The 14,175-nt window shown below is 36.8% G+C and overlaps 1 protein-coding gene across 2 annotated transcripts in view; it reads right to left on the bottom strand.

The window, feature by feature from the left end:
• Positions 1-1,247: 1,247 nt before the first annotated feature.
• Positions 1,248-14,175, bottom strand: part of FAM133B (family with sequence similarity 133 member B) — a 29,320-nt gene continuing 16,392 nt past the window's right edge. The window contains exons 9-11 of one of the 2 annotated variants that reach the window (XM_007982160.3): positions 10,003-10,095; positions 6,352-6,399; positions 1,248-2,827 (exon numbers count right to left, since the gene is read on the bottom strand). In XM_007982160.3, coding sequence (XP_007980351.1) covers positions 2,741-2,827; positions 6,352-6,399; positions 10,003-10,095 — 228 coding nt within the window. In that variant the 3' untranslated portion in view covers positions 1,248-2,740. The remainder of the gene's footprint in view (positions 2,828-6,351; positions 6,400-10,002; positions 10,096-14,175) is intronic. The other variant, XM_007982161.3, reaches the window with a different exon arrangement.

The following is a 14,175-nucleotide window of genomic DNA, read 5'->3' as shown; positions in this document are numbered from 1 at the left end:
CATGAGTCCTGTCTATGGGTCTCCATGAAATATCAGAAAATTAAGCAATAGGTTTTTAATACATCTTGATTGAAGGAATGTCAATCTGTATTCTAGTTAAAATAAATTCAGGACACTCTAATGGTATTTAAAACATCTAACTATACTAACGACAGCTAAAGGAATCCAAACAATTACAAAGAGGTAGTACGAGTATAAAGCCAATTTTTCTATCTGGAACATCCACTGATTTACAGCAGCTATTCCAGTACCGTTATCCTAGTAACATGCCTTCTATTTGTAAAAAATTGGTGTAAAGTTTGTCAAGAAAAAGGGTAGTTTGGAAGGGAGGAAGAGATGTAATTTGCACAGGGGTAATAACTTTGGAATAAACCTAACTGATAATATTACTCTGTCAGCTAGGCGCTGTGGCTCATGCCTGTAATCCTAGTACTTTGGGAGGCAGAGGTGGGTGGGTCACTTGAGCCCAGGAGTTTGGGACCAGCCTGGGCAAAATGGTGAAACCCTGTCTCTACAAAAAATAAAAAAAATTAGCCAGGCATGGTGGTGTGCGCCTGAAGTCCCAGCTACTCGGAGATTGAGGTAGGAGGATCACTTAAGCCTGGGAGTCAAGGCTACAGTGAGCTGAAATCACACCACTGCACTCCAGTCCAGGAAACAGAGACCCTGTGACACACACACACACAAAATAAATAAATAAATATAAAATTACTCTGTCAAATTTTCTTTTCTTTCCATATTTTGTTAGGAGGCTGTTAAGGCTACCAACACAGGACTAGAAAAAAGTGTTGTCCAGACAGTTAACACATTCTGGAAAGAATACAGTTCTTCACCAAATCACCTTCTCCCCCAGTCTAATAAAATGAACAGTTGCTTCTAGCGGAATATAATCTTTATATAATGGACTAGTCTGTAAATCTGCAGTTCTGTGTCATAACAAAAGTGATGACTATGTGATCTGATCAACTTATCTTCTGGCATTTTCACGAACAACAATTCTAGGAAACTTTCTTTTGGATGCACAATGTCCCTTAAATTTTCTGTGTATTCAAAAGCATACAGATACCTTTTATTAGGAAATAGTATGCACCTTTGAGTATGAAATTTAAAGAAACCAAGATGTGTGTTTTTTTAATAGCTAAAAATTTAGGGATATGTCTTATTTATTTCAGGCTTAACATCTAGGAGTGTTTCTTATCTGTGTAAGTTTACTTGCAGTCCAAAGGGATCTGATAAGAACACAGCTATTTTTAAGTAAAATAGCTATTTATTCAGCCTGTTGTCATGCCAACATGTTCTGTGCATATACCACTATAATTAGCACATCCTTTGTAACAGGCAAAATTGTACATCAAGTTGTATTTCATGTTACCTGATTATATAAAAATGTAAAATGAAAATGAATTATCAGTTCCTTTTAACATTCCTAGTAAACAAGTCAGCAGTAGATATGAGGCACAAAATCTTAGTAAAATATGACATAGGGAGAGCAATAATGTAACTCTTATTTAAACTTAACTTGTCATAATTTGCTATTAATATACAAAGACAACAAACTTTTAAAACATTACATTTACTAAGATTCTGGCAATAAGACACAGCATACCAGGCTTGCCACTCAACTTGTTATTGTAAGTCTCAGCTTCAATATGAAGCCTTTTTTTTTTTTTTTAAATCAAAATCTTGCTTTTTACATGCTAAATATCTTGGCAAGTAGGCCATTAAACACAGTAATGAACTTAAGACAGCAAGAGTGAGGAGTTAACAAAAGCTACACATTGCAGCCTAACCAAAATTCATACAAAAAATAAACTATCACTGGTTACATAAAATTTTCCTGACTGGTTAAAACTTAGTATAAAACATGCATTTTAGAATCTTTAGCTATCAAGTTCAAAAAGTACCAGTGTCTATTTAAAATAATTCCTCTCCCAAGCCAAAGTGTAATCAAAATTAATTCAAATGACATGACACATTCTAATGCTAAAAAATATTCATTATTACTGAAGTGGAGGTAAATCTCAGAGCTTCTGGGGCTTTCTCATGCTGCAAATGGCTGTTTCTCTGGTTCACTGAAAGCAGCATATGACAGCATCCAAGGATGACACTAAGCTCAGTAAAGGGCAAGACTGCTGGTAGCCAGCTCTGACCTCCCTGTGAAGCATGGCTACTGTGTCCAGAATATAGGATGTGTGAGGATCAAAGGCACACTATTCTGCTAGCTAAAGAGATAGCAAACCACCCCCCCAACCCTAAAAGCTCCTTCCCCAGGTAAATAAAAGTATACAAGGGGAAAAAATTAAAATACACTTATCTACAGAGTAAGGGTTTTAAAATATTAATGTAATCCCTCCTTCAAAAATTTTAACTAGAGTCATCTGGTCATTTCTGATTACATCTTAAAGATACACCCAGATTCAATTTCTGTTGGTTTATCCTTAGACACTTCTAGTCAAAAGTATTAATTTTATTCCCAAATATCTTAACCACTAGTATGACTGCAGTGTCTTATCTCCCAGAGTTATCAAGCACTGGAAGAAAAAAAAAAAAGATGTTCAAGCAGCAGGCAACATTTATGGCCCTTTCACACAGTGGCATCTGAGTGGCTACTGAATAGTCCAGGAATAATTCTAAAAACAAGAAAATTCATGCATTTTAGTAAATATGTTGTAGTTTTCACAGTTAAAATTTCCTCAGACATTGCACTTTCTTTAGAAGGGAATCCTGATTTTTCTTAATGTTATGGTGAGTCAGGACTTGAACTAGCAGCCTTCTTTTTCTTCTTCTTACTGTGTTTCTTATGCTTCTTTTTCTTTTTCATTTTTTCCTGTAAAGATAATTCCATGTTATACATTACTATATAAAAACATGCAAATTAAAAGCATCTTTACCATGCTTCTCCTAAGCTACTACATAATTCCAAACAATCCACACAACCAAGTAAATACTCAAAACATTTCTTGAAAAGTGTCAACAACCAGCATCATATGAGGACTAAAAGAGTTCTTGTTGATTTTCAAAAAGATAGGGAGAAACTCTTAAGTCATTAGCACATTAACATAACTTCTAACAAAATCTCCTATAGGAAATAAATTCAATTGAATCACGCTACCAATCATTATATTTCATGCTATATAACTTCTAAAGGTAAAGTAATTGCAGTTACTGAAAAGCAGTAACCACAGAAAAACATAATTGTTTTCGTAAGACAGTTTTCAGACAGAACAGAAACATTAAATTTGCTAGTTTTAAGTAAATAGGAACACAGGTATTGTGTACTGCTCAGACTGGCAGCACTAACTGAAGTTGTTGTAATTATTAAATTAAATTATTAAATTAAGATCAACTAATTAGTACAAAGTATCAATATATAGTTAAAAAGTTTATTTTGTTAAGCAAAACAGATGTCTGATTTTTAGCAGAAAATGCCACTAAAGCCTGGTAAAAGTAGTTTAACTGAGTGAACTGAAGGGAGCTGGAGTTTTGTTGAAGTCTGACTCTCCTATTTCTGTTACAGAAGGCAGAACTTTTAGAAACATAGATACTTTGGAAAGGTGGTACCAACTGCTGCTAGTGTATTGATATTCAAGAGAAGAAAATGAAAAGCAAGAAAGGAGAAGAGACCTATAAGGATGGTAACAGCAGAGCTTCCTATCCATTTCCTATCTATCAGCACTACCTACTCTCCCCTCTCTCAAAGGCCTCTACCACTCTGTGGCACTAAGCTACTTTTCATCATTCTTTTTTCACTACATGTTTGAAGTACATAGGGAACTTTCCAAAATCTTGTAATTTGGGCTTTTAAAACTAAGTTTTGGGTATAGGTTGCTTTTTTTTTCCCCCCACAAAAGGACAGCAGAGCACTCTCTTCTAAAAATCATTTTCTTCTTAGCTTCCATGACACCTCTCTGCTGGTTTTCTTCTATCACTAAGACCTCTTCATTTCCTTTGCCTGCTCTTCTTCCTCTACTCGGCTTTTCTGGGGCTTCCTTCCGTTGTTTTCCACATACTCTTCCAGTCACATGCTTTACTTTCTACTTAAACACCAACAAAGCCAAATCTTTATATGCAGTCCTACACTTTGACCTCAGGACTGTAAGTGCCTCATTAACAGCTCTACCTGGGATGTCTGGTAGGCATATCTGAAATTACCACAACAAAATGCTTCATTTTTCTCTCCAAATCCTCAGCCATCTTATTAACTGGCACTACTTATCTGTCATTTTGCTTAAGTCAAAGAATCTAAGCTATCTTTGATTCTGCTCTTTCCTTTAACTCCAATGTCCACATTCAAAGTACCAAGGAAGTCTTACCATCTAAGTCCAAAATATATCTCAAATCCATCCTTGCCAGTCCAACTCCATTACTATCACTGCTGTACAAACATCATTCCTCACTTGTACCCACTTATCTCCTGTACCAAAGCATTTACAAAATGTAAAATATTTAAGTCACCTTTGTTTAAAACTCTCAGAACAGCTTCTTATAACATTCTGATGAAAACACACTCTGCTGTGTAATGTAAGTAAGCCTCTGCTTACTTGCTACCCTCATTGTATGGCATTAAGCCACTTACCTTCTCTTAGTCCCTCAAATATAACAAGCTTATTCTCACTATAGGTCCTTAAGAGCTCTTCCCTCTGCCTAGGATATTCTTTCCTTTGATCTTCATGTGGTTGGCTCTTTCTTATAAATCAGATTTCAGCTAAATTTCACTTCCTCAGTGAGGATTTCATGAGCCCCTCCCCACGGTATCTCTCTCACGTATCATACTCTTCTTGTACTCCATTATACTCTTAAGACTAAGTGCCTGCATAGAAATGCTTCATACATACACAACTAGCTGAAAGCATAGAAACGTGAAAGTATGCAAATACTAATGTGTTTATGTCTTAATTAATCTGAACCACAAACCAAAGCTATCTTCACCCAAACTACTTTCACATTCAGAAAAAACAAACAAAAAAACCCTTATTTGTCATCGTAGGCTTGGAGCATATAAAATGTTATTTCTGAATCATTACTAGGTGAGCCTTCCTATCAGAGAAGGTACCTCGTTTGAAGAGTCCGGGAAATTCTGGGAAGGGGTTACTCAAACCTACCAATGATGATGTTTTCGTTTTTCTTTCGCTTTTCCCTAAGAAAATGCCTTCAAAGGTCATCGCTCACATTTATACTGAGGCCCCCTAAATTACTTTGCTGATATTGTTTGCATTACTCTTTGAAAATAATCTGTTAACCATTTTCTCTTGGTTGATCTCCTTCTTATTTGGATACTACTTCTATTTTCCTTAATTTGCCACTTCTTTCTCTTTTCTTCTCAATTTGTATTAATAGCAGAGTTTGGCTTTAAAAACTATCAAAATAATCTTTATTAATGAGTCATTTATGTTGTCATATTCTTATTTTTTCATTGCAGCTAGTGCTTGGAGAGGCTTTTTCTGTTATTATCAGATTTGGCTGATTTGAAAGTAACTATCATCAAAGATAGTGGAAATCACCATACTTTGGTCTCTCATATTTCATATTGTAGTTTAAGAAAGTCAAACAGAAATTTGAGCTTATATTTCTTCTTTTTTATTTTCTTTGAGACGGAATCTTGCTCTGTTGCCAAGGCTGGAGTGCAGTGGAGCGATCTCAGCTCACTGCAACCTCTGCTGCCCAGGTTCAAGCGATTCTTCTGCCTCAGCCTCCTGAGTAGCTGGATTACAGGTATCCACCACCACGACCAGCGAATTTTTGTATTTTTTTTTTTTTTTTAAGTAGAGACGAGGTTTCACCATGTTGGCCAGGCTGATTTTGAACTCCTGACCTCGTGATCCACCGGTCTTGGCCTCCCAAAGTGCTGGGATTACAGGTGTGAGCCACCGTGCCCCACTCTGTCGCCCAGGTTGAAGTGCAGTGGCGTGATCTAGGCTCACTGCAGGCTCCGCCTCCCGGGTTCATCCATTCTCCTGCCTCAGTCTCCCGAGTAGCTGGGACTACACGCACCCGTGACCACGCCGGGCTAATTTTTTTGTGTTTTTAGTAGAGACAGGGTTTCACCGTGTTAGCCAGGATGGTCTCGATCTCCTGACCTCGTGACCCACCGCGCCCGGCCCTGAGCTTATATTTCTAACAGTAAAATACTGAAATGGAAACAGGACATGCTTGCTACCAGGGCATTTTTTATTTTTCATGAACCGTTTTGACTTTCTCCTACCCATTAAGTGAAGCTGCTGAACACACCACACCTTTCCCAACAAATACTTATTTGGTCCCAGTAAATCCAATCAAGCTTTACCATGACTCATTTTATATTAAACCAAAACACCTATGCTATTGTCTGTAAAAATGTTAAGAGATACTTGCTGTTGCTTTTTCTCGTTCTTCACTGCTTTTCTTCTTTTTTGCTCGCACCTAGAAAGTTTTAATTTTTGTGGAGAACAGAAGACAAACATGTAATTTGCACTCAAAGCACGTTTCTTTCATTCTCTATCTTGCATCTTCAAAATTTAAATGTAAAAAACGTTTTGACAATCACAGGACATTTAAAATAACTCCTGTTACATCTCAACGAGGTTTCAATAAAAAACATATAATCTCAGCACTTTCGGAGGCCAAGGCAGGAGGCTTGCTTGAACCCAGGAGTTCAAGGCTAGCCTGAGCAACATAGTGAGAGTACCCCATCTCTACCAAGGGGGAAAAAAAAAATAGCTGGGCACAGTGGCATGTGCCTGTAGTCCCAGCTACTTGGAAGGGTGAGGTGGGAGGATCACTTGAGCCCAGGAGGTTGAGGCTGCAGTGAGCCCTGTTTGCGCCACTGCACTCCAGCCTGGGTGACAGAGTGAGACCTTGTCTCAAAACATGCAAAAAAAAATCAGCTCTGAAATGAGACAGATTAATGTCTGAATCCTATCTTACTCTCAACATCTGTAAAATGGAGATAATATCCACCCTCAAGGGGAAGTGCCTAAAATACAGCAGGTATATCTCTCACTCTATGGTGCTCAACAAATGGTAGCTCTATATTCAGTGTAGTTAGTATAAGCCAACAGCTTAAAATTCTAAGTAAGAATTATCATCCCATTTATATTTTATTTCAATCTTTTTGAGTGTGGTACACTGGATTTAAACTAAACTGAGGCAGGGAGCAGTGGTTCGTGCCTGTGATCCCAGCGCTTTGATAGGCCAAGGTGGGAGAATTGCTTGAGGCCAGGAGTTCAAGACCAGCCTGGGTAACCTAGTTAAGACTCCACCTCTACAAAAAAATTTTTGCTAAAAATTAGTGGGGTATGGTGGCATGTGACTGTAGTCCTAGCTACTTGGGAGGGTGAGGTGGAAAATCACTTGAGCCCAGGAGTTCCAGGCTGCAGTGATCTGTGACTGTACTGTTGCACTCCAGCCTGGGCGACAGAGCAAGAACCTACCTCTAAAAAAATAAAAATAAATAAACTGAAAGTTGTCAAAGCTTTCATAAGCTTTCATATTACATGTTAAGCCCAAATGTAAGATATTTCATATTAAACTTGCTACCATGTAGCAGACAAACATAATACAATACTAATACATTACATATAAAACAATATTTATAAATTTGCCTAATGTTGAATTGTATGGTTTTGCTGCTGAATGACTACAATATTAAATACATCACAAATACATTAAAATGCAATCAACAATAAAAGAAAGCATAAGGACTAAAAAAAATACAACACATAAGCATTAAAGATCACAAGCTCACAACAGAGATCACTAACTCATTAGCTCTTTTTACCGAGCACCTAGGAAACAATATTTTTATTGTTATTCTTGTTATTACAATGACTAAGGGTGACAGATGTACTGCATCTATATTTAGCCAGGCAGAGATGAGGGATGCTGTCACGCCATGTCCTGAACAGCCCTGTACATCCTCCACAGCTTTTGAATAGCCTGCTAAACATTCACGTGATGAACCTGTTTACAACACAGAAACTAATTTTTTTTTTTTGACAAAGTCTCGCTCTGTTGCCCAGGATGGAGTGCAGTGGTGCGATCTTGGCTCACTGCAGCCTCCGCCTTCCTGGTTCAAGCGATTCTCCTGCCTCAGTCTCCTGAGTAGCTGGGATTACGGGCCTGTGCCACCATGTCTGGCTAATTTTTGTATTTTTAGTAGAGACAGGGTTTTGCCATGTTGGCCAGGCTGCTCTTTAACTCCTGACCTCAGGTGATCCAACTGCCTTTACCTCCCGAAGTGCTGGGATACAGGCGTGAGCCACCACACCCGGCCCAGAAACTAAATTAAAAAAAAAAAAAAAAAATTTTTTTTTAAAGAGACAGGGTCTCGCTATGTTGCCCAAGCTGGTCGTGAACTCCTGGTCTGAACTGATTCTCCTGCCACAGCCTCCCAAATTGCTGAGATTACAGGTGCCACAAGAGGCTGAGCCACTGCACCCAGCCTCTTGTGCAGGATTTTAAGATACATTTTAAGATAATGCCACCATATGGTTTTTGAAGGGCATATGTAATACACCTGCTAGAGCCTGCATTTTGTTTTTTTCTTAAGATTCTATGTCTTCTGGTGTTATTGCATTGACTGATTGATTAAGATGGAGTTTTGCTCTTGTTGCCCAGGCTGGAGTGTGATAGTGTGATCTTGGCTCACTGCAACCTCTGCCTCCCAGGTTCAGTGATTCTCCCACCTCAGCCTTCCGAGTAGCTGGGATTACAGGCACCACGCCTGGTTAATTTTTTTTTTTTTTTTTTTTTTTAGCAGAGATGGTGTTTCACCATGCTGGCCAAGCTGGTCTGGAACTCCTGATCTCAGGTGATCCACCCGCCTCAGCCTCCCAAAGTGCTGGGATTATAAGCACGAGCCACTGTGCCTGGCCTGGTGTTATGGCATTCTAGCATTTACACTGAAATATAATTTCATAAAATTACACATTATTATTATCATTATTATTTTTTTAGAGATGGGGTCTTGCTATGTTGCCTGGGCTAGAGTGCAGTGGCTATTCACAGGTGGGATCAGAGTATACTGCAGCCTCAAACTTCAGGGCTCAAGCAACCTTCTTGCCTCAGCGTTAGCTTTCATTTCAGAAGCAATTACAAGACACTGCTATAAAATGGGGGCAACAGATCTTACAGGACCGAGTGCCACTGTTGCAGACCAAGAACAATGAAATCAGAAAGGAGAGAGGCACAAACAAACAAAAATGCAAGACTCAGGGAATGGGGAGATGAGGAATACAGTAGACAGACAGAGCTGGGCAGGACTGATACAGGAGGAGGCTAATACGGAAACGACTAAGGAATCACGAAAACCAGCTCTTGTTGAAATCTGCTACCACCCCTTGTAAGCAAGGGTAAGATCCTCAACTCTTTTAGATTATACTATTGGTGGATTAAACATGTTGATCGCCAAAGAAAGCTACAGTTTTAAAGATAAATGATTCTAGGGCAAACTTGGCTTAGATTTTAGTGTAACACCAAGAATTATGCAACCTTTAGCCACCATTTACTCTGTCTCAGGTATGATGCAATGCCTTTCGTAATTTACCATCTCATTTAGTTCTCACAACTAAGTAATATGATATGTTTCCTGCCAACATTTCTTCTCCACTTAATCACCTTTCTATGCCCCGAAAAGTAGATCAAAACACAACTAAATAGTATCAACTAAACTGAGATAGTATATGCAATATTCTATTTTAACAATGTAAGAGAATGTTGGGTTTCAACATGTTGTATGTTACACAGTTTCTTTCATGTAATAAGAATGGTAGCACAATAAAAAGAAAATATTAGAAGACTAAAAATATCTGAGATCAGAAAGGTATGTGGAAGGTTAATTACAAAAAATAATAGATAATTATCTTCTGGAAAAAAGCAAAACTCATTCTGAAATGAAATAACTTCCTTTTTTTCATACTAGAAAGGTGAATAAATTAAATATGAAGTATTTCTTTTTACTAAGTCATATTAAATCAATTACTAAACATTTTGAAATAGAGAAAATGGATTTGATCATATACTTACCTCCTCAATATACTCTGATTCTGACAAGGACTCAGATGATAAAGGTTTATCTTCAGAATACATCTTTCTCTTTTTACTGAGTCCTTTAATATCCTATGAAAAATAAATACATTTATCTTGACTCAAAAAGATACACTTTGTCACATACATTTTATGTTTCTAAGTTCTATTTAATTCTAATTATTACAATTACCCATTTTTATTTTAGAATGTCTAAAAATTGTAACATTTATGAGGATTTGTCTTTAATTCCACTAAAGCAATATTAAATAAATTGAAAAGTAGTAACTACATATCCATTTAGATGTAATATCCACCTTATTTTCTTAAATTATACAGAATAGACTTTTAAACAGTCATATGAAACCACGCAGATGATGTAAGATTTGGTTCCTTTGCATTTTAATTCTTTTGTTACTATGCAGGATTGGATTAGACAGGCCTAGTACTACAGAAAAGAAAATAAACGGGTAATTATTTCCAATGATCTAAAAGAATCTCTACATAGTAATTCCTTTAGTGCATTTAAAGTGTTAAATGTAAATATGTGTTTAAAAATTTTTTTTTTTTTTTTGAGACAGAGTCCTGCTCTGTCACCCAGGCTGGAGTGCAGTGGTGTGATCTCGGCTCACTGCAAGCTCTGCCTCCCAGGTTCATGCCATTCTCCTGCCTCAGCCTTCCACGTAGCTGGGACCACAGGGGCCTGCCACCACGCCCGGCTAATTTTTTTCGTATTTTTAGTAGAGACGGGGTTTCACCGTGTTAGCCAGGATGGTCTCGATCTCCTGATCTCGTGATCCACCCACCTTGGCCTCCCAAAGTGCTGGGATTACAGACATGAGCCACTGCACCCGGCCAAAAAAATCTTAAACTCTTAGTATTTTTAATGTTGAAAAAGTGAGTAACTCTGGAGAAGGAGAGGGCACTGAGATTGGTAGTAGTACTTAGGGGCTTAAATATATATGTGAAGAAATAAAAAATTATGACAACACCCAAAGCAAGTATAACAAAAAGTTAAGATTAGTTGCATAATGGATATGCTGGTTATCATTTTATTATTTTTCATAGCACTGTTCTGTATATCTGAAGTAGTTCATAAGAAAAACAAAACTACACAATGGAAAAAGTGTTCACCACCTAATCTTACATAAAAAAATTCAGGATATAAAACTTTTTATATAGCATGAGTCTAATTTTGAAGACAAAAATGCAGAAATAAACTAACAGTGATGATCTCTCTATGGCCTAGATTATAGGAGACTTCCTTTTGTTTCTGCAAACAGCATTGTTATTTTGGCTGAAATGTTAAATGTTAATTGTAAGAAAATGGACTCAAATCCCACTACCAGAGATTAAACACTATTAAGATTTTTGGAAACATCTTTCTACGTGTATGTTTACAATATTACATGAATACCTGCTGTTTGGAACATGCTCTTCTCACCCAATAATATCTTTCCATGCCAACTACAACATCATTTATGGCTGCATTTAACATTCACGAAAATGCCAAATTTACTTAACCCATCTCCTTCTGGAGGACAGGAATATGGACTCTTTGCTATTAAAAACAAAGTTGAAATAGAATGAAGTGTACATGAGTGCAAACTCTTTAATAATGACGACTAAATCAAAGATCAACATAGCCTTCACACAAATGATAATCTTTTCCTCCCACCGTGTCCAAAATTTGTCTGTCACCCATTTATGAATCACACTTTACCAAGAAGCCTCCCTCTCAGGCTCTTTATCAATCGTATCAGAGAATACAGTTTGTGTTTTCTTTGTCTGTGTATGTGTGGTATTCTTTTTTCCTTATTAAAGATCATTAATTTTTTGTGTTATATATTCTTAGAAGTTTTTCTTAGTCTGTTCTGGTATTTAAACTTTGTTCACAGTTTAATTTTTGCAATCAGTTTTTGCCATTCAGAATTTGAAATATACGGTCAAAAGCTTCTGAGTTTTGAGGCATAAGCCTTCCTCACTCCAGTATTGTAATATTCACCCTTTCTCTAGTTGCATTTTCACACATTTAAATCTCTGGGCTGTCTGGGATTTATTTGGCTTTATGTAGTGGCCAGCTTTATATTTTCCAAATGATTAGTCATTTTGTTCCAAGAAATGCCATCTTTATCATATTACCACATTCCACAAATTCTCGAATTTTGACCTGGACTCTACACTGTCCCACTGTTTTGTCTATTCCTGTACTAGTACTGTACTATGTTAATTAAAACATTCTTATAATGTGTTAATATCCAGTATGGCAAGTTATACCCAGGAACATGTTATGACTCTCCATTTATTCAATCTTCATATACGTCTCTGAATAGACTTGTATAGTTTTCTTCAAGTAAGTACTGCTTACTTCTTTAAAATTTTCCTATAGTTTTTTGGTTACTACTATAAATGGGATATTTTCTTCCACTGTATTTTCTAATTGAGTATTTTATTATCAGCACTTTCAGAACAATTTTAAATAATAAAGGGGCTAAAAACAATGATTATGTGACTTAAAATTAAAGACTTCATATGATTATAATAGACACAAAAACCAAGTAAAGAGATGCCACGAACTAGAAAATGTTGTTCCTTTCCAACAGAAAAATGGGCAAAGACTATGAAAAGCAATGCAAAGAAAATGAAATATGAATGGCTAATAAACAAGTTAAGAAGCTCCACCATTTGTATACATTAAATTTGCAATAACGACATCTCCCTGGGTTGACAAGTATGTGAAACAAGGGTACTTTTACACACTAGCAAGAATGCAAAGTAACAAGCACTTGGGCAAGCAAAATGTTCACAAGTTAAATGTATATCCTAGAACTTAGAAATTACAGTCCAAAGTATCCTTTAGAAAATTAACAGTAACTGGCTGGGCGCAGTGGCCCACACCTGTAATCCCAGCACTTTGGGAGGCTGAGGTGGGCAGATCACGAGATCAAGAGTTCGAGATCAGCCTGACCAACATGGTAAAACCCATCTCTACTGAAAATACAAAAAAGTAGCCGGGTGTGGTGGCACATGCCTGTAATCCCAGTTATTCAGGATGCTGAGGCAGGAGAATCGCTTGAACCCGGGAAGCAGAGGTTGCAGTGAGCTGAGATTGCACCACTGTACTCCAGCCTGGGTGACAGAGCGAAACTCTGTCTTGGAAAAAAAAAAACAAAAAAACAAAAAACAGTAAAAGAAGAAATGGGTAAGAAATATCCACAGCAGCAGTGTTTGCATTACTGAAAAATTAAAACAATCTAAATGTCCATAAAAAGGAGAATGAAGAAATAATTTGTGGTGGATTAATTAGTAGAATACCATAAGCAAAACAAACCAAAACAAAACAAAACAAAACAAAACAAAACTTGAAAGTATCAATAAGGATAGATGTCAACAGTAACGCTGAATGAAAAGAAACAAGTTTCAGAAGGAAACACAATGATACCATTTTGATAATACACAATATTCTTCCCATTCCGTAGGTATAATTAAACAAACAAACAAAAAAACACCAAAACACACACACACATACACACAATATTCTGTTATTTATGAACACATACTAATGTAATAAAAGTATATAAATGTGGATGGGAAAGACATGCACTAGTTTCAGGATCAGCTACCTCAAAGGAAGAAATGATAGTTTGGGGACTTTTTTTTTTTTTTTTTTTTTAAAGAGATAGGAGTCTTACTCTGTCATCCAAGCAGGAGTGCAGTGGCATGATCACAACACAACTTACTGTAACCTCCAATTTCTCAGCTTAAGTGATCCTCCCACTTCAGTCTCGGGAGAAACTAAGTGATCCTCCTGCCTCAGCCTCCCAAAGTGTTTGGATTACAAGCATGAGTCATTGTGCCCAGTCTTTTTTCTTCTTCTTCTTTTTTTTTTTTTTTTACATAAAACAAGACCTGAAGCCAATATAAATCATTTACTAATTCCAGCTGGTAAATATATTAATATTTGTTGATTATATGTGTGTATATCACTCTGCATCTAATATTTTAAGTACTTAAAAATTGCAGTTCAGTTTTAATATTTCATGTTTCTATGTTACCAGATTTAATTTCATACACACTTTTTTGTTTTTTTTTTTAAACAGGGTAACCACTTATTTTATAATTGTTCTGAAAATCAGGAATTAATGCTGAATTACATCACGTCCTTCTGGAAAC

The sequence above is a fragment of the Chlorocebus sabaeus genome, chromosome 21 (assembly GCF_047675955.1).
Source record: "Chlorocebus sabaeus isolate Y175 chromosome 21, mChlSab1.0.hap1, whole genome shotgun sequence".
NCBI lineage: Eukaryota > Metazoa > Chordata > Mammalia > Primates > Cercopithecidae > Chlorocebus > Chlorocebus sabaeus.
Note: the sequence above shows the minus strand (reverse complement) of the source record. Positions and strands in the feature narration are given on the sequence as shown.